The 23,499-nt window shown below is 44.4% G+C and overlaps 1 protein-coding gene across 3 annotated transcripts in view; it reads left to right on the forward strand.

Moving 5' to 3' along the window:
* Tfap-2 (transcription factor AP-2) overlaps nucleotides 1-23,499 on the forward strand; it is a 101,947-nt gene that overhangs the window by 73,461 nt on the left and 4,987 nt on the right. For all 3 annotated transcript variants that reach the window (XM_078193640.1, XM_078193641.1, XM_078193642.1), the window contains exons 5-8: nucleotides 4,014-4,212; nucleotides 13,712-13,830; nucleotides 22,304-22,445; nucleotides 22,890-23,061. In XM_078193640.1, the coding sequence (XP_078049766.1) occupies nucleotides 4,014-4,212; nucleotides 13,712-13,830; nucleotides 22,304-22,445; nucleotides 22,890-23,061 (632 nt within the window). The remainder of the gene's footprint in view (nucleotides 1-4,013; nucleotides 4,213-13,711; nucleotides 13,831-22,303; nucleotides 22,446-22,889; nucleotides 23,062-23,499) is intronic.

The raw sequence follows: 23,499 nt of genomic DNA on the forward strand, positions 1-23,499 counted from the left end.
TTTAAGTCTAGCTTTGAAATTATTAATGCCAAATTAGATTCCAATTTTGCTGCGCATGCTTTCGGAAACACTGTGTGGAGGTAAATTGTGCGATTAAATATTAATTTAGTATAAAAATTATTTTAAGTATTTATTTTATTAAATCAAAAGTATTTTAGATTTAGAGTCAATAATGGCTTAGACTGCGGAGTATTAATTACGTTCATTACGTTAAAAATGCTGTGTTAAGAGAATCAATGATTTAAATCAAATTTCTCAGTCTATCCGTTATGTTAAAAATTCTGCATTAAAGAAATTATTATTGTAGCTTTAAATACAGTCATCTAATACACATACTATATATCTCACGTTAGAAATTCCGTACGGTCTCCTTGTTTACCCGATAAAATTACAACGTTAGAAGCTGCGCACAAAGAAGCTCATTATTTCGCAATCGAATTGAATTTTCCAATTTGCGAACGATGTCTGAAACCGTATCGAGGCGCGCAATTAAATTAAACTTTTCAATCTGTACATCGCCGGGTCCGAATCGCCGTTTAATTGAACCCGGGTGTATTTTTCCGATCTGTAAACGGTCAAAACGATTCTCACCTGGAAATGTCATGGAAACCGTATACATATTTCGTTCCGCCGGGTCGTACCCACTGAATTAACGGATACATGCCTTCGTAATTAACTCTCGCTCGATTGACCGATAGCGGCAAAAGCGGGCTCATCGATGCGAAGTGAGACGGTTTCACAATTCGCACGGCGAAAAGGTTAAAACGACTCCGTGTAATTACACGTTTTGCACGGTTACGACGAACGCGCTCGCGCGAGCGCGCGGTGCCGACCGCGATGTTATTTCCATGAAATAAAGTCGGCGCGCCGACCGTTGCACCTAGGCATCTCCGTTAGCCCCGACACCGAAGATATCGAAGACCAGATAACTTCAAGCGTTTGATAATAACCGAAGCGCGCGGGGTTTCATCGCCTCGGATGAAATGGCAGCCTATGGTATTTCGTATGAACTTTCCAAACAAACGATTTTTCGCGGAATCCAAGAACTTATTGATACGGCTCGATTAATCCTGGCTTTTCCGTTTTTGCGACAGAAAGCGTGTGGGCGGACTAGCGAACGAAAGAGTTAAGATGCAGAGGTTGTTTAACCCCTTGTCGGACTTTAACGAGCTCGGACTTTTACATAACCTGACAAATTTTATTGTTATCAATATTTATCAACGAATAAAATATTTTACTTAATTTATAAAGATCGTTGGTATTAAAGAAATTATTTAATTATACTTTGCATTTCGAATATTTCTCGTGTACATATTGTACACAAATTCATGAAGATCCCTAGTCGAAAATTATTTATAGTACAGTGCAATATAAAATTAGTTTCTATCGTTCTATAGCGTGCTTAAATGCTCTGTTTTTTATACCAAATTTTAAATATTACAAACTGTTATATTCCGAACAGAAATGACGCGTTCCAAAGATTCGTTTAAGGAATAGATTCCACAGAAAAATTGACGATTCGAAGTGGAGTATACCGCTAAAATCCATTCGGCACCGGCTAATTGTTTCTGCCACCAGCCGGCACACCGTTGCCGCGATTTTCCGGCGCGGCTCAGCCGAGATTACAATTTCTAAGCGTGGAACAAACCCGCGGCGACCTATTTGGTCCGCGTAGAAATTTATTACCCGTTTGACCTGCCCCGATCGGGGCCTCCGATGCGGATTGATTCCACTTGACAACTTGTTTGCGCTCTCTTCCTCTTCCCTCTCTCGCTCGGCCGTTTCTCCGCGCTCGCGCACTTTTCATGAATATACACCGAGAGCGCTAAACAAACCGAGCACGCGGCTCGCCGGCGAAACCCCGCGCCCCGCACTCTGTAATTCTCGATGGATTTTCACGCGGCGACGGCCGCGGCTCGTATGCGTAATGGCCGCGATATCGTATCTCGGTGACAGATCGCCGGAATGAAAAAGGCGAATATTCGCCGTGGAATTCGGCCGGCGATTTTCTTCAGCGCGAATCGATAATAGATAGAACGCCGGCGACCAGTTTTTTCAAGGAACTTTCTGTCCACGGTATTTCCCGGACGGAAAAGTTCCTCGGTTCGACACGGACCGTTTATTATGTAACTGGTGTGAGTTAATTTAAAAAAAAAATTAAATATCAAGTAATTCGCGATTAAGTCGGTGTAAAGTGTTTGTTCGTACCTTGTTAATATTTGATGTCTTCACGGTTTAGCGACTGCTTGCTCGACCGGCAACATTGCTGCTTTATAAGCTAATTATATAAATCGCCATTTTTATATAATATATTCGCAACATTAGCTTTCAATATTTATTTTATTTTTATTCATGAAAACGGTGTCGCTCCGTTTACAGTCCATAAAGATATATTATTCTATAATATATATTATAAAGATAAATTAGTTGAAACATCGGCAGACTTGACAATAATTCACCTATATTTTTTAATTGACGGACATGGCAACCTTTAATTCTCTCGAAACAATAGAAACTGGACTCGCACCGTTTTTAAAATAAATGAGCCCTGTATCGAAGAAATTGCCCTGTATTGTACAGGCTCGGTGCAGCCGACTCAAAATTCGAGGGAAATCTCCGACGTTCCGCGAACTTACGCATCGCGTGAATATTCACGGCGGTGAAAAAGGTTTGCCAGAGCCGTGTCGTATTGCCGCAAATATTTTCGCCGAAGAATCTCGAACCTTATCGGTGGCCCCTCGCCCCGCCATAAACCATAGGTGTACCTCATGATCGGACCCGCGATCGACGATGAAGAGTTTCATGTTATAAGTTGACGATCGATTCGCCTTGTAATAACACGGCTTTTGTCCGAGGCGCCCCGCGCCCGGCCCTATATTAAGCATTCCAGAGCAACGATGCAATAATGGCGGGTCTATCGGTGCATAGAAATGAAAACAGGACGGTGTACGGTGAATTTAAAATATTTCGCGAAGGATATTGCTCTCTGATCACGGTTATGCACCTACACAGGGACCGGGATCGCGCCGGGTACAGGATAACGTAATTTCAGAAGAACCTTCGGTTTCGGTATTCCTTCGCGGCCGGTCCCTCGGTGAGCACTCTTTGACCTATTCGATGGTATCAACGGGATTATTGCATTCCTTTCGGAATCGAATTAATCGGTGAACATTTCCTGCGAACGAATCTACCTTTTTCTGGAGATTAGGTTAACTGTAAACCTACCGAATCTTAAACGTAATGAGAATGCTTTATAATCGAAGCTCTTGATATTTCTATCGCTTGCTGAGAATAGAAGAGCAATTTAATGTCGAAAGAAATAACTTTATTTCGAAATCAAGCGCTGGGTCTTCTTATTAAAGGATGACGTTCGAAACGAAGAATATATTTAGAATCAATAGAGTTTGGACAAGATGTGCAAGTAAAATATTTAACAGTTATCAATATTATGTAAAACATACTATAACGCATTTCTATTTGATTTTTATTAAATATAATAACGTAACAATATTCTATGAGAATTAATATCATAATTAACCCACCATCGAGCATCTGCATGTTGTACGGCATTATGTAAGACCGGCAACAATTACAGATTTTACAGGCTGCATAATTCTATGTTCGATCTTGCTCTTCGCACTGCGACAGAAAAAAGAACCGCCTAACCGGTTTTGATTGTGTAACTCGCCGTTCCACGGAGCGAACGCTAAATTTAGTGATTCCGATCGACCGAATCGGAATCACCGCCTAAAATCGCCTCGGCTCGGGTTGCAAAGCGCGCTGTTGTAAAAGTGTAGCGACAAAATTCGGGAACCGGTTTTCACCGAACGAAAATTTCTGCAAGTCCGGGAATCCGCGAGTCGGATATCAAAGATTCCGTCGCGGTGTCTGCGCCAATGAAATTGAGCCATCCGATGGCTGCGTTGGTTGGCCAACGGATTGAACATGCGTTAATTGATCCGACGATCGATCGAAACGACTACATAAGCCGACGTGTTTTTTCGCTGTTGCAGACATGAAACCATCGGACAGGAGCGAGAAGGCGATGCTGAGCGGGAACGCGCAACCTTCGGACGTGTTCTGTTCGGTTCCCGGACGATTATCGTTACTAAGCAGCACCAGCAAGTACAAAGTTACGGTAGCCGAGGTACAAAGACGACTATCGCCACCGGAATGCTTAAACGCTAGCCTCCTCGGCGGGGTCTTGCGGAGGTAAGATATCCCGCGTCGAAAACTTCGCGTCGGCTCGGCCTCTCCGAGTCCTTCGTTTGCATAATACGATTTTATAAGGGGATTAGCTCTCCTATAGTCGGGCAATGATGCGCCGCTGTTTGATGGCACTGCGCTCTATCTCTCTCTTTCTCTCTCTCTCTCTCTCTCTCTCTCTCTCTCTCTCTCTCTCTCTCTCTCTCGAGCTAACCAAATATCGCTCCTCGTTAAATCTATGGCTTTTCTATTAAAATTACCATCTTCGCTTCCATCGCTCCACTTTGCCTCGCAGAATAGTTCTTCCAGAGTTTCTTTCGAAAGCATTCATCTTTCACATTTACCAAATTCGCATCGGGATATTTTTCCTTAAATTTTCATATAAATCGGGCCATTTTAGCAATGCGAAGATATTTTAATTCTCTTTTCCCGATGCGAAGGTGTTAATATTTCAGTCGATCATTGGATTGAGAATATCTTGCAATTATGGCAAGATGAGCTTACCTTAACCAGTAACTACTAATTAATTTAACTTAAAATCGCAGCAATCACTGCACCGAGAAAACCTTAATTTCTCAATTTAACTAAACACGTTGTTTAACATTTTACACTAATTTCGTCTCCTCTTCACTAAGTAATATCCGCTTCATTAAATGATATCTTACGATACACCAGGGTGTTTATTTTCTTAAAAATCACGCGCTAAATCGACGAGCTAAAGAATCGTTCTGAAAACATTTGCTAAACCAATCTCGGATCTACGAAAAATCTGCGTGACCCGGGAGAAGAGGGTCAAGCCCACGGTCCCGATGGAAACGAATCAACGGCGGATAGGTACAAGCTCGCGAACGCTCGTGTTCCCAGGACGAACATCATAATACAGCCGCGCTCTCGGACCATTAGTCGAACGATGGCAGGTGCAGCCGTATATAATAGAAAGCGTGAACCGTTAGAGACGTTATTGATCGAGCATCGAAAAATGTATTCGTCGAGGAAACTCCGCGCGAAGAAGCGAAGCATTTCAACGAGGTATTAATAAAAGTCCTGGCAACAGTCCCGGGGCTGTTTTGTACGACAACCGGAGGGTGGGGGGGGGGGGGGGGGGGGGGGGGGGGGGGGGGGGGCAGCGTGGACGAATCGGTGGGAACAATGGGGCACGGAGAGATAGAGGGCGCCGCGAGAAGCCCGAGATACCGATATCCCCGGTTGCCGGACGGACCGTTACGCGACTCTATCTAGCTAGTTAATTAATAAACACGCGCGTTCGCCTTCGTTCGGGCCGGCTCATACTCCGGGGGCACGGACAGCCGGCTGATTTATGGGTTCCTCTGCTTGGGAGCGGGAAGCGCTCTTTCTTTATCTGATCCACCATTTTACTCCCGACGGAACCGCTGCCTATCCGTTGCGCAATGCTTTATCACCAAAGGCGTGGATAAATCACCGCGCCGCGCCTCGCCGGATATATCTCACGCACGCGAAAGCCGACGCAACTTTGCCGTCTAACCGAGTCCGATTCCGCGAGATCTCGATTTTTATCCGAACGGCCGAGCCGCGGTTCGTTTTGAGACAGGTAGTAGCCGCTTCGGATAAGCCAGATGCTAACTATACCCGCGATAACTAGAGACAGTGGGAACACCGCAGTAGTGCGAGTCAGCGGCTCTGTCATTCGAGGCCCGTGCAGACGGCGCCTTTGAAAAGTTCTTGGAATCGTCTCTCGCGGACTCGTCGGTGACGCGATCTTCGCTTTATCGCGTTGTCTAGTTACTCGGTACCTTTTGCCAGGTCGTGCATTAATTATATCTTTTTGTTTATTACCTCTTTTATTTTCGATGCTCAATACGAAGCTTGAAACAACAATTGTTCCAGTTAACTTGCACTATAACAGCGAGTCTATTCAATATAAAATCATTATTCGTTCCTTCTAACTCAAAGCAGAATCTATCTCACTATCGTCAAAATTTAGAAATAAAAATAAGGGAAGGTATATGAGAAAGAAAAATAAAGGAAGGTATATAAGAAATAAATATGACCTCGTTTCGTCAAGGGAATTATTTAGAACGAAGTGGTCGGTATCGTTCCCCAGCAACCGATTCACCATGTCGTGGGTGCAAAGCATTGCACGCAGAATAAAATCAGCAGAATTCCTGCGCAACGTCGTCGCGCATAAATAACAATTATTAATTGATTCTCGCGTCCGGCGGCGCGAGGATAGCTTCGAACAGATTATTCATTGGTTTTCGTCGATGATCTAGCCGCGCTCGAGTCACGTTGAAAAAGGTTCGCGGGTTAATAAGCGATTCGTCGATGCTCGCTAGGCGCGCCGGGATAGTTACGGTGCGCATCGAACTGTCCGCGCGAGAACTATAGCCGCGGGGCTGTGTTGGGACAGTGGCGAATTCCCGTGGCCAAGACGGGGGACGGAAAGAGGGACGAAAGGGGAGGAGGGGAGGCGGGCGGTCGAAGAAAAAGGGAGCGCGGAATAAACTGCCAATAAAGCGGCCGATCTATTCCCAATGCAAATGAGACATTAATAATTGCGTGGCTCCGAGTGTCAATTCCTCTCGTACGAGCCTCGGCGCGGCCCTCGGGCTGGCATATGGCAGCCGCGCATTCGACGCGCACACACCGCAGACCGCGACGATATAATTCATCCATTCGAATAGCGATCCGGCTGATAATTACACGCGCCGCGCCGAGCACGCCAGAACAAAGGAGAGGAGAGGAGAGGAGAGGAGAGCAGCGCGGCCAGGCCGGGGCTATCCTCCTGCCACCATAGATCCTCCGCCGTGGCCCCCGTGTCCGCCTTTCTTTTGTCTCTTCTCGCGCGTTCTCTTCGCGAACCCCTTTCGCGGTGTTCTACCTTCACGGTGAATTAAGGTTTACGAGCGACGGGTTTACTGTGCCGCGAACGATCTCTCTCTCTCTCTCTCTCTCTCTCTCTCTCTCTCTCTCTCTCTTTCTCGCGTCGGCGTCGCCAAACACCTCTTCTTCCCGATTGCCCGGTCGGCTTCGGCGAAATTAAAATTGCCGCTTGGTTTATCGGCCAGTTCAGCCACCGACGCGACGCCGTTGTTATTTTATTAAACGAGCAATTCGATCCTCGGCTACGTTTCGGTTCCTCGTTCGACGGTTCGAGATCTCTTCGGGCTATGCTCCAATCAGATTTTACTGTGTTCGTCGAGTTATGCGTTGCTGATCAGTTTATCCGTCCGCGATTTTAGGGTTCGTTTGTATTATAGAAAGCACTTTGATCAGTAATTATCGTGTAGTAATCGATCATTTTTAAAGTTCAATTTTCCTTAATTTCTTTTCTTAGATGTTATAGATGAACTTTGTTCAATTGGTTCAGTTGCGAAAGTTATTCCTTTTTAAAAGGTGTTTAAACACTTTCATGAGACACTATAATTTGCGTTCTATTATACGTCGACGATTTTAAGGTATTACAAGACAATGTTGTGTCGACAACTTGAATTAATTAAAAGGAACGTAGAACAATACATAGATCAAACTTACAAACTTAAAATCGAAAAAGTAGAAGCAAATAAATCGCCGTCCACGCATAGGATTATATCTCTCTTGTCCCTTTCCGTCAGTTATCTGCATACGAGCAAGGACTCTAGATTACGATTAAGTTATAAAGGAAAGTATAAAACACTTCTCGTTTTCCATGGCTCGAATCGGCAACGCGTCGTTCCCATAGCAGCGCGGCAACGCGGTGAATTATCGGCGCTGTCCGCGCTATTCTTCGCGCGCGATAAGCAAACAAGTTTTTGTCGGCGTTGCAGTTGTGCAACGACAGGGGCTCCCCGTAACTCGCCGTCTCGGACACAGAATTTCCCGCTTTTGCAACTACTTATTATTTAATTTTCTCCGTGTTTACATCGTGCTTAGGCGGCCGCGGCCGGGACCGCGTCGCGACGGCTGTAAATTCAGAAGTTACGACGCTCTCGAACCCCCGCTAAAAAGAAAACCAGAGGAAGGGAGGAGAAGGGAGAGGAGAGGATCTGCAATACGACCGACAGATGAACGTTAATCTTTTTACGAATAATCAACGGATGCTCGAGTTATCCGTCTGACAGAAACAATTCTATCCGGAGGATCTTTTGCGGCCGCGCGATATAACTGTCGATCGTAAACCTTCGTTTGGCCGTAAACGTAGGAGAACGCGGGCACCCGGCAGGAAGAAACGAAAGCGGACGAAGTTGGACGAACGAAAGCGAGAATTAAAGGATGTTTACGATGTTATCGGGTATCGGTCGCGTCTTCGGGGAATAAGTAAAATGGATCGAATGGATGTTCAGGGGAGTGTTGCCGTTTAACCCCTTCCCGTACTTTAGCGAGTCAGACTCGCGATGAAGATTTTTGCCCAAACACGAATATCGCGAGTCAGGCTCGCGCACAGTTACTTGGCCACCAAATATAAACATCGCGAGTCAGACTCGCGAACAGATACTTGGGCCAAACATAAATGAGTGAGTCGCGAACACATACTTGGGCCAAACGTAAACATAACAAGCCGAGCATTAGAGTTTACCTCCTCAACTCCAGTATCGCGTAAAATTGACTATGTCACAGGCATTGCGGGCATCTACATTTCGGATCGTATTACGACTGTTTACAAACATCAGTCTGGTCTGTTTAGCGCGCGTTGATGCGGACCGCTCGGGTTTCTTGGACATTTGCAATATCTATCTGCAAATATATAATGTAACAAATACACAACTTACATGCCACCGGCGTTCGCTCCCAAAGGATTAAGAGGTTTAAGTGGTTCGAGACTACTTTTATAACCGGAAATGCAAATTGATCCGTTCGCCGATACGAAGACGAAGCGCCGCAGTCTTTCTTACGACAACCTTACTTCCTTTTACGAGCGTTTCGAATTGTAAAATCATGCGGCTAACGAGATTATCCGTGTCTTAAACGCGAATACGCGTCGCCTTGCAACATTGACAACGCTGAATTTAATCGGACCGCTTCGAATTTTTATTACGATGGATTTTCTATAAATGCGTCTTTGCAATTTCGGCTTTGAAGCGAAGACTGGGAAACCGGTTGTTAAATAAATTAATCAATTAATAATATTCAAATTTTAGTAGATCTTGTCACGAGTCTGACTCCTTATCATAGTGCAAGGGATTAATGAGGCAAACTTATTCAACAAGAAAGCGAACAATAAGCGAATCAGAAGAATCAAAACTGTACGATAAAAATGTCGAAGTAAAAACTAAAATTCCGTAACATTTATTATGCAACGGATTCGCCAGCTGGCCGACCGGCCTCCGTCGATACGGAATTAATGGTGGCGCATTACCGAAGGTGTTCCACGGTAAACACGGTGAAATTACAATGGCAAATTGTTTCGCTGCCAGGGGATAATCCGGGGTAGTCGTTAACCGATCGCAAGAACAGGGCAGCCACGAAAATGAAACAGGGAATTATGAATAAAACATACGGTGAAATTGCCTTTTACGATTGCCGTGCGAAAGAAAAAAAAAACGCGCGTTTACGCTTCTACGGCGCGCGGCGGGGTACGGTGCCCGCGTGCCGGGCGAGTAAACTTACTTTTTATACCGTTTCGACGCACATTTACACGGACGTTATACGGATACACACCGTAGAATCTGAATAGCTTCTCGGACGTAATCGGCCGTAACTCAACCCCTCCCCTGTGTAAGAAGTTAATGCCGCGTCGCTGTTAGCGAGGACTGTTAAAAAGTCGGCGCGTAGCTCGCGAACGCGGTACGAGTCAATCGTCCGTGTCACCTGTCGAATCTGTCCAACTTCACCTTCCTCGAATAAACAACCTATTGTTAACGCTTTATCGACAATAAATATAACTATTTTTATATGGCAATTAAATAGTATTAACATTTCTAGCTTTTCGTAACATTAAATGATAACATATTATTTCGTCGCATTAACCCCTTGGCTACGGCAGACTTTGGCATGCACCGGCCTACGGTACGACACGAATTAAATCGCGATCTATAATATTTTTAGGGATTATTATCAAACCCTTTCAGGGATTTCATAATCAATCTCTCGATTCTCAATTCAATTTCTCGCGGCAATTTCCATCTTCTATTTTTCCCTCATGGTTCCATTCGCCGCAGGCCGGTATCGCGTTACAGTGATTCGTCCAAGTCGCCGTAACAATATTTATCGAACGAGACGTATAGAACAAAGCCAAAGATCTTAGAGACATAAGACCACCACCCCTATCTCGTCGTTGAGGTTCCATTTAAGGATCGTTAGCGGCGCAGTCGAGGACACGTTCGATCGTAGCAAGGTCCTCCGGTTGTTCGGTAATACGGCGCGACGCTCGCAGAGACGATTAACGATGCCAGTATCCGAGGACGTCTCGAGTAATCAGGGGGCGCGGGCGCGCGCGCGAGGGTGTTCCAGGGATCGCGTCGAAGGGCGCGAAGAATATCGCAGAAATCCTTGCGAGACGAACCCAACGAACGAACCACGGAGAATCCTTCCTGGAACAAGACGCCATAATGAGTGGAGAATTGCTCTCGTCACGTCCAAAGGACTCGCTCGCGACCGGCGTCGATAATAAATAAATGGACATGAAAGAGCCGGGCAAAAAAGATGGAAACATTTCTTACGAGACGCGGCGAGTCTTCTAGAGAACTGCTGTGCCTGCGTATGTCGTTCGAACCTTCGAATAGTTGGAACAAGACGGACTACTACAATACTCGAAAAAAAAGCGTCATTAATCCCTTGTTAATTCAAAATTATATGCAATGATTACGTTAAACAGAGCCGACACACCGAGGTCCATTATTTCGTCAGACCCTTGTCTGGATAAATAATTCCTCGTTGCTTTTTTTTTTCTCTTTTTGCATTATATAATTGTTCTCTTTTCTGGAGCAGCGGGACTCGCGGATGACACCTGGTTTTTTTCTCCGCGCTGGAGACGCTGGCCCGCGTCGATATCGGGGATGAGTCAACTGTCACCGTGGAGGAAACTTTGCATAAAATATTTCCTGGCGGACGCTCGCGATAATCGCCGCGGAATAATTGCATATCAATCGCGACCGTTAAGGAACGATCTGTAGAAAAATACGTGAATATTTATTGGCGGAGTACACGGAGTGCACGGATATCTGTAATTACGGAACGCGTGTGCGTGTATCGAGTGCGACGTGATTTTAATATTGTACGATATATACGGTTCTTCGTACGATGATTACAATGTTTAGAAAATATTCCTATGGTTGCTCCGTGCCTAACGAATGTTCTTTTTTGTGTTTAAACATCGCTCGTTAAATTAGCTAATTAATATCGAAAGATCCCGGTTGCATTGTATACGGCAAGAACAGATTCAATGCGGTCGTTGTTTCGCGCTTTCAATTTAATCCTTTCGGAACAGCGAGCTCGCTATTGCCATTGAAAATATGGGAATTTACTGTTGCCCGAAGAATTCTTAATTAGGGGTGCTTTTTATTCGAAGGGGCGCACTTTTTATTCGAAGTCCATGTTTCCGTGCAAAAATAATATTCCACGAAAGAAAAATATCGTTTGCATTTTTATGCTATTTCTGAAATCTTCCTTTTCGCGACCGTGGAAACAAAGATGAAATTTATTGAAGAATCTTCTGTTATCTGGAGTAGATAATTTATACATAGGTATACATAGGACGAGCTGGGCAGAATTAATTTTCGTTGAATTTATAGCAATATATAAATTGCAAAATTAAATAGGGAAAACAGAATTTAAGGTTTAGATATTCGTAACAAAAGAATAAAAAAAGTAAATAAATAGCTTTGGTGGCTAACCCAAAGGGTTAAATTCGACAAATTTTCATCGTCGACGTTCGCAAGATCCTAAAATTAACGTTAACAATTTCGATCGAGTTTCAGACAGATGAAAATAAAAGGTCGCTTATCTCGCGCGTTGCGAAATTACACGGGAGAAACACGAAATTAATCGACAGAGTAGGATCCGTGGGGAGAGACGTATTAAAATGTTATAACGGTAAAGCGTATTAATTACCGAGCGAACCGAAAGATTACCGGATTGACCGGCTGCTCGCCCGGAGCCGAACAAAGGTGGGCGATACACGCGGTTACCGTTATCTCGGTCCTTGAATGATGGATGAATAGGGCGCGCGCGCGGAGGAACACTATCGAATTCTCGACGCCGTTCCGCAAAAAAAAAAAAAGAACGCCGCACTTCAGAACCTGTTAGCGTCACGTGTCGCCGGGATTCTTGACTCGCTGAAGTACGATCGGCGCCGAGAAAACTGTTCGCCCGAGTATTTTCTAATAGATATCCTGTTCGAGCCGCGCCGTTTCTTCGTTCCCTTCGAAATCGCTTTAACGTTTCTTCGACGCGACAACATTTCTGCCGGGAAGTAAGTTGAACCGTTCGGTTTTTCTTCTCTTGACACCAGCAGCCGCTCAAAATAACTGGCTCCCGTTTCTTCCGTTTTACGATTCCTGATATTATGTATCACATATGCTCCAGGCGGTTTCCATTGGATTTCGATGAAAAGAACGTGCTAGCCATTTTATAAGATTAATCCTGTTTGAAAGACGTTGGCCTAAACGCCATTGCTCTACGACTGGTAAAAAGATGACGATGTAACCTGGTTACAGAATCTCTTCATTTGCGTTTAATTTGTAGCGCTCGTTGGAACAAATTTGATTTCTGTTGGAACATTTAAAATGTCTGAGAGCATCTACGAGGCAGCAAGTTTATTTTCTCCGTCGCTGGGCTCTCCGTAACGGGGTCAGATCATTGCTATTTCTCTGTTCGCCACAATTAAGTGGAGAGTGTAGCCTCTGCTCGCGAGGCATGCACGCGTTCAATGTCTTCGATAGCGTCTCGATCCTCGCGGCCCTCGACAATCGGCTCGGATATACCCGCTGGCCGTGTGCCGCGCGTTGCTCAATGGTCGACGGATGACACGCGTAGCCACGGATTATGCTAATTCACCAGTTTCTCTGTCGTTGCCTGCTCCGTCCTTCCTCTCGTCCCGGCCGCTCGTCGATTTCTTTTTTCCTCCACCAAAGATCGCGGCAAAAATGATTAATGAAGCGGACCCATTTCGAAATTCTCGCGCGGCCATTGGCTCGACACGGCACCCGAGAAACGTCGGTCGGACGGTGTACACAAACCGAACGAACAATCGGATGGAACGAGAAACAAAGGACCATTTCAGTTGCTCGACCCGGAGCAGGAATCGTCCGGTTGCGTAATTTTATGCAAATTCTGCGCCTGTGGAGGCTGCCTGCTTTTATCTAACCTTGCACCGACATAATGTATCTGCGCTAATGACAGAATTAGTTGCGAGTTTATTGATTGAGTTGTCGCATTTTTCGGATCGTCGTTTCGAAAGATCGTCGTTTTCGAAAATTGGAATTCATATTTAAATTAGAATTAAAATCGAAATTCATATTTAAATTAGAATTAAAATTACGTCCACCTTTTACATCGAACTTAGCAATTTCTTAAGACGATACTAATTGCAATGTTTTTTCGTTTGCAGGGCGAAATCCAAAAATGGCGGGCGTCTGCTTAGGGAAAAGTTGGAGAAGATTGGACTTAACTTGCCAGCCGGAAGGAGGAAGGCCGCCAATGTCACGCTCTTGACATCGCTAGTGGAAGGTGAGTTTTCCATCCCATACAATGTCGACGCGTCTATTTGTCATCTTCGTTAATTATCTACGTTACAAATGCTTCCGTGAAAACAGATTCGGAAAAACCGGAATAACAGTCCATTCGGTAAACAGTCTCAAAAAACTAAGAATATAATTTCGCATAAATTTCAATAAGCGTTCATACAACGCCTGCAATCTTCATAAGTTTAAAGCTGCGCAAACATCTGCCGTTTAATATTTACGCGAAACATTAATATCGGAGTAAGAAAAACCCAAGTACTTTTTTAAAAGTATGTTTACGCGTGCAAGTACCATAAACGTTTTAGTCGCGCAAACTAATGCTCGCGCATCAATGTGCATAACCCGCGAATGATGATCTGAAATTTGACGATCGAAGAACTATCGCGCCGTGTATAGCCAAAGAATAATTATCTCGATTTCAATATCGCGAGACGCGAACTTTGCTCGTCTTTCTCATTAAATCGTTTCACCGCGATGCATGAGCTTCTTATATATGTTTTCCATGAATCCGAGTTAATCAGTCGTAAAATTAAGGCACCCGATCCGCGGTGCTTGAATATATAATTTATAAGCCTAGTTAACGTATCGTATTATCGTTTATTTGCATTCGTATGAATAATATCGCGACTTGTTCATCAATGGCTTTATGTTAATATCAATGTTACGAGCGCCGCCGATACGTCGCAGGTTGCGCGAACGCGAAAGAAAACGGAACCACGGTTACGAGCATGAAATACGAAGCAATAAATGCTCGCGCAATTATAATGGAGCAATAATTTCAAGAGAATCAGTGAGATAAATACACCGCCGGAGAATTGCAAATGAAATCGTGAAGTCGAGTCGAGCTGAAACTCTTAAAAAATACAGCCATCGACGGAGAACATCTTCCGGTCGAAATGCACCCTCTATACTACAGTAACTACAGTAACTCTTACAGTTTGATGGGGACGTGCTACCTAACTCCCCGCACCTTGCTCCGTCCGATTATTACTCGTTTCTCTCGTTAAAAAATTCTCTCTGCGATAAATTTAAGAAATCCGAGAGCGAAATAAAAAGGCAGCTCGATGAATAATTTGCAAGTAAAAAAATGGAAAATGGACGAAATAGGGCTTTATATATAACATATATAACATAAATCAACCTTAAACATCAAATATCGTCCATCGATTTCGTATAAAAAAAGAAGAGACTTATGAGACTTTTTGATATACTTTTTAAGAAAACAGCGCGCACGCTTTAAGAAGCTGATCTCGATCTCCGCGTGTTATTACACACCGCGCATGCGCTACGATCGCCGGGCAAAAATACAGGTTTATTGGTCAATCTGTCGGTCGTTCTGCTTCGAGATTACTTCGACGGAATCATTTGGCATCAACGGACACGACGTTAAACAGTTTTTAACGTCGGCAAAAGTGTTCGCGTCGACGCGCCGGGCCCGTCGGAAGACATAGTAGCCAGTTAATCAAGATCGTTCCGCGGTGTATTCATTGCTCGGCCGTGCTCTTTAATAACGCGCGCGTAACGTCGTTCCTCCGCCGGGATTTTACACGCGGTGGATCACACTGTTCACAGTTGGCGAAGAGCCTTTAACGACTCCGGCGCACCGGTGCCTTGATTACAACCCACGGCAGGTAAACTCGCACGGAACGCTGTCGTTTCATCCTTTCCCGCGGCACGCGTTTTATCCGAGGCGATTTTAATGCTCGGCTTAGTATAATAGTTTGCAGAGCGTCGAAAAGAGTCGACGTCGCGAAAACGGCTCGCGGTAGATTCGCGGAAGGGTTGCGGAAGGGTTGCGCAATATTCGTGGCATACGAGGAGAATGCGAGGGCTTCGGGTTATCGATTTAGTTGACGCTTTGCGCTTTGGAGATTTAATCGTCTGGTTCATGAAAACACAATATTATAGGCGTTTCGATTTTCTTAGATATTTTTAATTAGAACTGTATCACTGTCTTAAGTAAAGGATTATTTCAAGTCATTACAAAGTTACATTATTACATTATTACATTACCGTTACAGGTCTGCGGCAACGTGTTCGTAGCTAGCTGGGAACCGAGTTTCGAGTCCCCTGTCCGCGACAAATAGTTTTCTCTTAATCAATTTTTCTTTTATTAATTTCACGGCCATGAAAACATATGATTTCAATTAAATCGCTTAAATAGAATCGTTTGATAAAATAATTTACTTTCTGCACTTTCATGTCTTAATGCACGTTTATTACAAAATAATGAGACTACTGCGAAAGAAGAACGTCCGACGCCTCTTCCGTAAGAACGCCTGGTTCGCGTTGGCGCAAAGTTGCGCAGCCCGTTACCAGCATCGTCGCCATTCGAGCATCCAATTTGCAAATGCTGGTCGACGATATCAGCTGTGAACTTTAATTAAATCGCCGGTTAAACGGTCTCCGCGTGCTGGTACATTAACTCTACTGGACGCAGACTGGAACGGTCGTTGTGTAGAAATAGAAAATAGAAAACGCATCCCCCTGTGCGAGCGCGCGCGCGCACTCGATCGTAATCGGGTGAATATCGGCGCAACGAGCGCTCGTTACAGTTCGAGGCACGGAAGCCCGGTTTATTCGAAGAAAACTCATCGCCGTCGCGCCGCAATTAAGATAAGAGGAAATTTGTCGACTCCCGACGAATATTGAATTTTCTGAAAAAAAGATGCGCGCCACCTACCCGTTGCTTTAAACAAAACGTAATCTCGGCTCTAGCGACCATAGAGCAAATATCGAATGCTGATTTAGCGCCGCGATTCGAAGTCGCGATTGCCTGAACGCCGATCGCAGAAAAGTTGCTTCTTCGAATTATACCAATAAATTCTGTCGTTAGCGTCGGCTCATTCCGCGTTCGGCGGTCTAATTAACCGTCGCGCAACATACTGGTTTCTCAAACTCGTTCCGCGGCGTTATTTAGAATCCCCGTGGCTCGATGACATTTAGCGGGATAGCTAATCTCGAAGATATTCAACCGCGGCGGCCGCGCGTCAATTTCTTTTTTTCTTAATCCAAGTGCACGTGTCCGGAACTATTTTCTAACAACGATCTTCCGTCCTGGCGACGACGACCGACGGCGTCCACTTCCCGAACAAATTCGCGCAGGTGAGATCTCCGTGTGCGATCCGATTATCCGTTGCGCCGCACAAATTCCGCGGCTCGTTAGTTCGTTTCGACGCGACACCGTTCATCTCTTAATTGCAATTTCCTCGTCGTCTCTGCTTGGATTTCTCGAAACAGAAAGCTGTTACGTTGAACTCGTCGCCTGGCCGGGCTAATGAAAATAATATCTCGTCGAGATATCCTGCGAAGATGCGACAAGATACCGTGGATAGGATGTTGGCTCTTCCTCGTCGTAGTTGGAATTTTAGTTCGATTTTACGAGGAACGTTGTAAAATTGGGCAGAAAAATTATGGCAGTTTCCGGAACCTTGCCGATTCGTTCGCTGTGTGTAAACAGCGCGTCTCGCATAGTTTCGCCTGGTTTTGGAGAGCAATTTAATTCGATCGAAACCGTCTCCGAGACGGCTGCCAAACTCGGAATTTTACGGATCGCTGCGACGCGTCGCGAAAAACACCGAAAAACCCCAAGCGACCGATCGGACATTTCGAAACCGTACACTTGGCTTCTAGCGAGCAATTGACAGAGTTCGCGGAGTGCAGCGAAAGTGTGGGAACCTACTCTCGAACGCACCGGGGTGTATAGGCACACTTCGGACACACGCGAATAATGTATGCCCGTCTCGCCGCGCTGCTGCCTGCCTGCCTGCCTGCCTGCCTGCGATACGTGCATAAATATGTCTTTGCTTGTCACACAGTGACGCCGCGGTCTTCGCTAAAAGAATCATCTTGTATTCTAGAATATTATGCTAAAATTCCGCGGATAAAAACGACGGAAAGATTAACATAATTTCAGATGATTAACCGTTTGCGGTCTTGTTAGCGCTCATAGGTGTCGCGCGGGTCGGAATTAATTTTGTTTATATAATATACTCGATTAACAAGGAAGATTTATTAATCTCTCAGTAAATTTTAATTTAAAAATTAATTTAATTTAAAAATGAGAAGAATAAAAGAGATAAAAAGGATAAAAGAGGTAAAAAGTACAATCTCAAAGGGTTGAAGGTTCGAGTGAATTTTTATTTAAATCTTTATTTCTTGTAAAAATTATACGATTTTTATTGGACCAATGACAAGATAGAATACAAGTTCCCGCGACCATTAGCAAGGTAGCAACGTGCACCGTGTAATACCGTTCCGTTTTCTTCGATCGTCCCCTAGTTTTGCCATAACAGAGCAGAAACCGCAACTACAATCTGCTCACAATTGTTTCAAGTACGCGGAAGGGAATTGTCTCAAAAATATTCTCCGATGATCGATGCCGCGCACAATTTGTGGTCGATCGAAATGATCGACCTTGTTGCCAGAGATACACGAACGGTCCGCGAATGCACTATCATTTACCACATTCCTGCAGCGTGCCGAAGAAAATAATCTGATCGGACGACAGTCGCCGCTTAACCAGTCAGCTGCGCGTTCGACGAGTACACTCGCTCGATTTTTCCTGACAAATGCACTATTTTTTCATTAATAACTCGTTAACAAAGCCGCGAATCGGCAAAGGAAAAAGTTGCTTGAAATGGCCACAGGAACCCCACGTTTGCCGGAGTATGAATAATTTTGGTACATTCTGTGTAAATCCTTTCAAAAAAAGGGTGGCAAAACTGGTTAAAAATATCGCGAACTCTCGCGATTCCATTTTCTGAATTAAGAAGAGATATATGTAGGAACAGTGCTCGTGGTTTTATCTAAAAAAATAGAGGAACAAAGAACAGTGTGCGTACAACTCGCTTTCAATTTCTCTTCTTGTTGGTTGCAGCGACTAAGGGCCGCGTTTATTTGCCCCCCCCCCCCTCTCGTTTTATAATGGACGCATCGAATTTCCGATCGAACGTCGAAGGGACCAACAACGTTACTGTAGTAAAGTCATCAAGTGGAAAAAAAGGCTGATCATTAATTCGCTAGTCACGTTGCTGATTCGTTTCTCGTATAGCTGCGAGCCGCCAATCTGTAGGCCCGCATCTGTAATCACCTTCGGGCCAATCTATGGTTCTGATCTGCATCGAGCGCGCGGCGCGCATCTTCTGTTCGCCGCATAGAGTTGTCTCTGTGCACGTCTCTATCATAAATTATCGTTCCGATCATCGGTGCTACGCTTTTTCGAGCGAACCCGCCGCATCACAATGAAAACGCCCTTTTTGTTTCCTCGTGCGCTTTGATTTTCCATTACGATAAACTTACAACGAAACCGCGGACTCGCGTCGAGGTGCTGAACGACGGATGCGTTTTCTCTTAATATTTTCGTAGGTTGAAATATTTTTGGCCAGAGACGTCCAACGAAACCGAAAGGTTAAAGCAAAAAGGGGACGGACACTTTTTAATCCAGCCCTACAGTTCCAAGTCTTCTGTAACAAAAAACAGAAAAATTGGAGCATGAAAAAAATAGTGAAATATTTATTTTGATATCTTTAACACTTACGTCTGAAAAGAAAATAGCTAGAAAAGATTATAAATATGTTTAATGAAAGAAAAAGAATTCAGCTTACCTTAATTACTAATTACTGTGATTTCAAATCAAAGCTCCATCGCAAAAATCCTGATGACGATATAAAAATATATTTCGGTCATTGTACAGTGAATTAATGCCTCTAAAATATTTACAGAAAAATTCAATTGAATTAAACCAGTTTTAAAAAAGTTACATAACATTTTAAAATCGTCGACTCGATTTTGCCGAGTGCTGTATACACGCGCATACGCGTACGGAGTTTCTGTTTCGCGGAGAGACGTGACGAAGATCCAGATTCAGTTAAAAGCAATTAAACGAAGCGAAGAAATAGCCGAGGGTTACATGCAAATCATCGCGGAGGTCGTAGCCGAGTTCCGCGGCGCGCAGGATCGCTATTAAAACCTGACTGAAACGACCCGTTGCACCTTGTACGTGTGCGCCTCGCGGAGTCCTGCACGTCCTCTCTTAATGATTCGATGGCGGATCGTTATTCTTAATGACGCGCGTTAAAGACATCGTTTGCAAACATCGCGCGCGGCCTGTGCGGCAAAATCGCGAAGGACCTCTCGGAAATATAGGGCGCCCCCGAGGGAACGAGAAACTGTCTAGACATCGTCGAACACCGAAACTATGACGATGAAGAAATTAACCCTTTGCACTCAGGACGCCAGCTTCCTAAATAATTTTGACATTGATAAAGCTCTTTTTATTTAAAAGACTGTTCGAAACGTGATTTTACGAGTCGCAAGACTGAATTTAATATCCAAGATATAGGTTATAAAAATGAGATTATTGTTGGTTGGAAAAATTATTTTTTGCATTTAGACTTAACACTTTATTGAACGGTCATTCGGCTATAGATATTACTATTATTATAGGATAATTAAATCTATTGCTATTTTTATATTTTTATAACATATTAGCATTAAATAATATCTTATTTTCCCGGTTGGTGAAATATTAAAATGGCTCCAAGTGCGAACGGTTAATTCTGGACAAATTGAGGCGGACGTTGTTTTCGACAGAACAGAAGCGTTCATTGAAAAATATTAATGCTCGACGACGGTGCTAACAACACGATCATTAAACGATAATTTATGATTTACCCCGGCCAGCGCGGACGACACCTGATATTACCAGCGGAGTCGTAAAAAGGTGCATAGTCGATTACGCGTAACAAGACATCGGCGACACGAGGGAACGAAAATTACTTAAGAACGTCTCCGATTACGCGTGTACACGTTTTCGGTTAATTACCGTCGCACATCGAAAAACCGAGGCAAACCCAGTCGCCTCTATTCTCTATCCTTTCGCGTGGCCGCAGAAAACAGTGAGTCACAATACAAATCGCCTTGTACGATCATTACACACCGGATTTGCTTTGTAGATTTTATGAGCAACTATGACAAATAGCGTCGGAAAGAATGGAATCCCTCCGTTGAATATTTGTTGAACATTTTTTTCGCCGAGCCTCTCGTCATAAATAATTTCCGTATTTAGGAACAAATGGAAAGGACGCATTTGTCATCGTAATGGCTCGTCATAACCGAGCCAACTTGATAAATAGCAACGGGTCCCTCGTAAATAATGGTACACGGGTAATTGATTAATGGGCCGCGGATTTTAATGGTAAATCAAAATGGTCTACCGCGGTTGCAATAAACGCGCGTGAAATCGACATTTTTTTTATTTTAATGCTCGGTAGGGTAAAGGTAAAGAATGCTTGTTCGTGGAGAAAGAAAATTGATTCGTTGACGACTGGGCGACTAGCTTGGACGACCGGATTCCCGAAAGGATAAATTCAATAGACTTCGACGCGTGTTCGACGGCATTCGCGATCGAAAGAAAATTCCGCGTGTTTTCGCGTTACGTCGCCACGCCGCGAGAAAACCTGGGAAACGGTCGAACAGGTCCCGCGGACACTGGATATAATTTGGCTGCAGGTGGTGGTCGGTGCCGCCGCGTTCTCGATCTCGTATAGGTCGTAGATCGCAGGTAAAACCCGGCAGGCCTGCGGGTGGTATTACCCGGTTGCCATAATAGTGCCCAGCGGGTCTGCCTCCATCTTGCGGGAGACCTCGCATCTAGCTGCCTAATTACACCTGCTATCATCGGGGGGAAATTGGCGAAGAGACACAGCAGGCAGGTGAAGTAGACAAAGAGGGAGGGAGAGAGAGAGAACGTGATTGGAGAAAGGGGGGAGGGTGGGTGAGCAAGGGAAAAGTTGAAAGAGAACAAAACGTGCCGCGTACCGCGGCGGAGACACGTACGCCGTTTCATTATCGTAAATTAGCTCTCGTTCCTGCGACGTTGGCGAACGATCTTTCAATTGACGCGTGCGAACGATCTTCGCGTTTATTCCAGCCGATCGTCTGACTGAATCGCTACATTGAATACAAGAAGAATGCCGGCGATCGGCTCAATTGCCGTGGATTTCTATACAATACGACAATCTTCTTGCGTCGAGGAAACAGAAGTTCGACGGACGAATGTTTCTTCTCTAAACAATGGTTACTCTCCCGAGTACCGTTCGGGATGCTGGCGCGTTCGTTCCTGCGTCGTGAATTAAGCGAGCAAGAATCGTGAGAAATCGAGAGTCATTCGACCGTAATTAAACCCTTTGGATGAAAACGTACCGAATGCCCTCGAGATCGAAATCAATGTTTGCGCGCGGTGTTCGCTCGAAATGAATTTTCGAGGCTGCGCGCCGGTCATCTCGAACGACGACCATAGACGGACACCTCGCATAATGAAGTTTTTCGAAGCTAGAACGCTTCGGCGTGTTCCGTTAAGTGGTGGACGGACCGCAAAAAAATTCATACATTTCCATAGGCCGGTTACGCAATTCAGTTCCTACACCACGGTCGTGTTGTTTCGTTTCTTTTTGCAGGAGAAGCCATTCACCTTGCCAGAGACTTCGGCTACGTTTGCGAAACCGAATTCCCCGCGAAACAAGTTGCCGAATACCTCAGCCGGCAGCATTGTGAGCCGCAAGATTCCTACAGGAGAAAAGAACTTCTTCATGCCACCAAGTAAGACATTTATTTCACTGCCGCGGCCGACAATGGTGCACGAAATTTTATCAGGATAATCGCGATTTCGTTGCTCGATACACGGCCGTTGCTCGTTCTTGAACTTAACCTCTTTGGCACGGCTGGATTTTGCGCGAATAAAATTTCTCATAACTATATTATCATTTCTCTTAATATATATTTCTTTCCGTATGGAAATATATAGTATTAAGTACATATATACTTTTCTTAGTGTAATATACTTTAATCGTTTACTTTAATAATTAATCAAACAATTGTGTAAAGCACAAAACATTCACGAAAGCCACTATGTTGGCGCGACGTGCCTAAGAGGTTAAGTTCGCGAACGATCCTGGTCTCTCGACGCGCGAAGCCTTTCAAGCAAAGTGAGAGAGAAAGAGAAAGCGCCTCGGGAGAGTGTTTAATTTTGTCGCGTGTTTTCAGACAAATCACCAAAGAGCTGATGGATCTTCTGAACCAGGATAGATCACCGCTTTGCAACACACGGCCTCAGCATATACTCGACCCGAGCATACAGAGACACCTAACGCATTTCTCTCTCATATCACACGGATTCGGAAGTCCTGCAATCGTAGCCGCTCTTACGGCAATACAGGTACGATTGTTTAATCATGTCTCTATTAAAAGGCAAATATCCAACTCGTAAAGCAGACTTCGAGGCTGCGTTCATTTACATTTCATTTTAGAAACAATGGAAAATTCCGGCTTGAATTTCGTATCAGTTTTCGAACGAACATTTTTGTATATAGACTGTAGAACACTTATTCTAGTTAAAAATATTTATTTATTGACTGGACGAGCTTCAGAGACCACTTGTACGATATAAATGGATAGGAAAATAACAATGGAACTTACAAAACTTAGAGGACTCGGTTACAATAAAATGTTAACTTCTATGGTACTAATGTGCTAATTTTATCCATATTAGAAAAATTGACTACAGAGTTTTAGAGTGTATTAAAAAATGTGTATCGATCCACGATCAAGCGAGAAATATACAGCCGCGTCGAAAGTATCGGTGCGACGACGAGGT

The sequence above is a fragment of the Augochlora pura genome, chromosome 10 (genome assembly GCF_028453695.1).
Source record: "Augochlora pura isolate Apur16 chromosome 10, APUR_v2.2.1, whole genome shotgun sequence".
In the NCBI taxonomy this organism is placed as follows: domain Eukaryota; kingdom Metazoa; phylum Arthropoda; class Insecta; order Hymenoptera; family Halictidae; genus Augochlora; species Augochlora pura.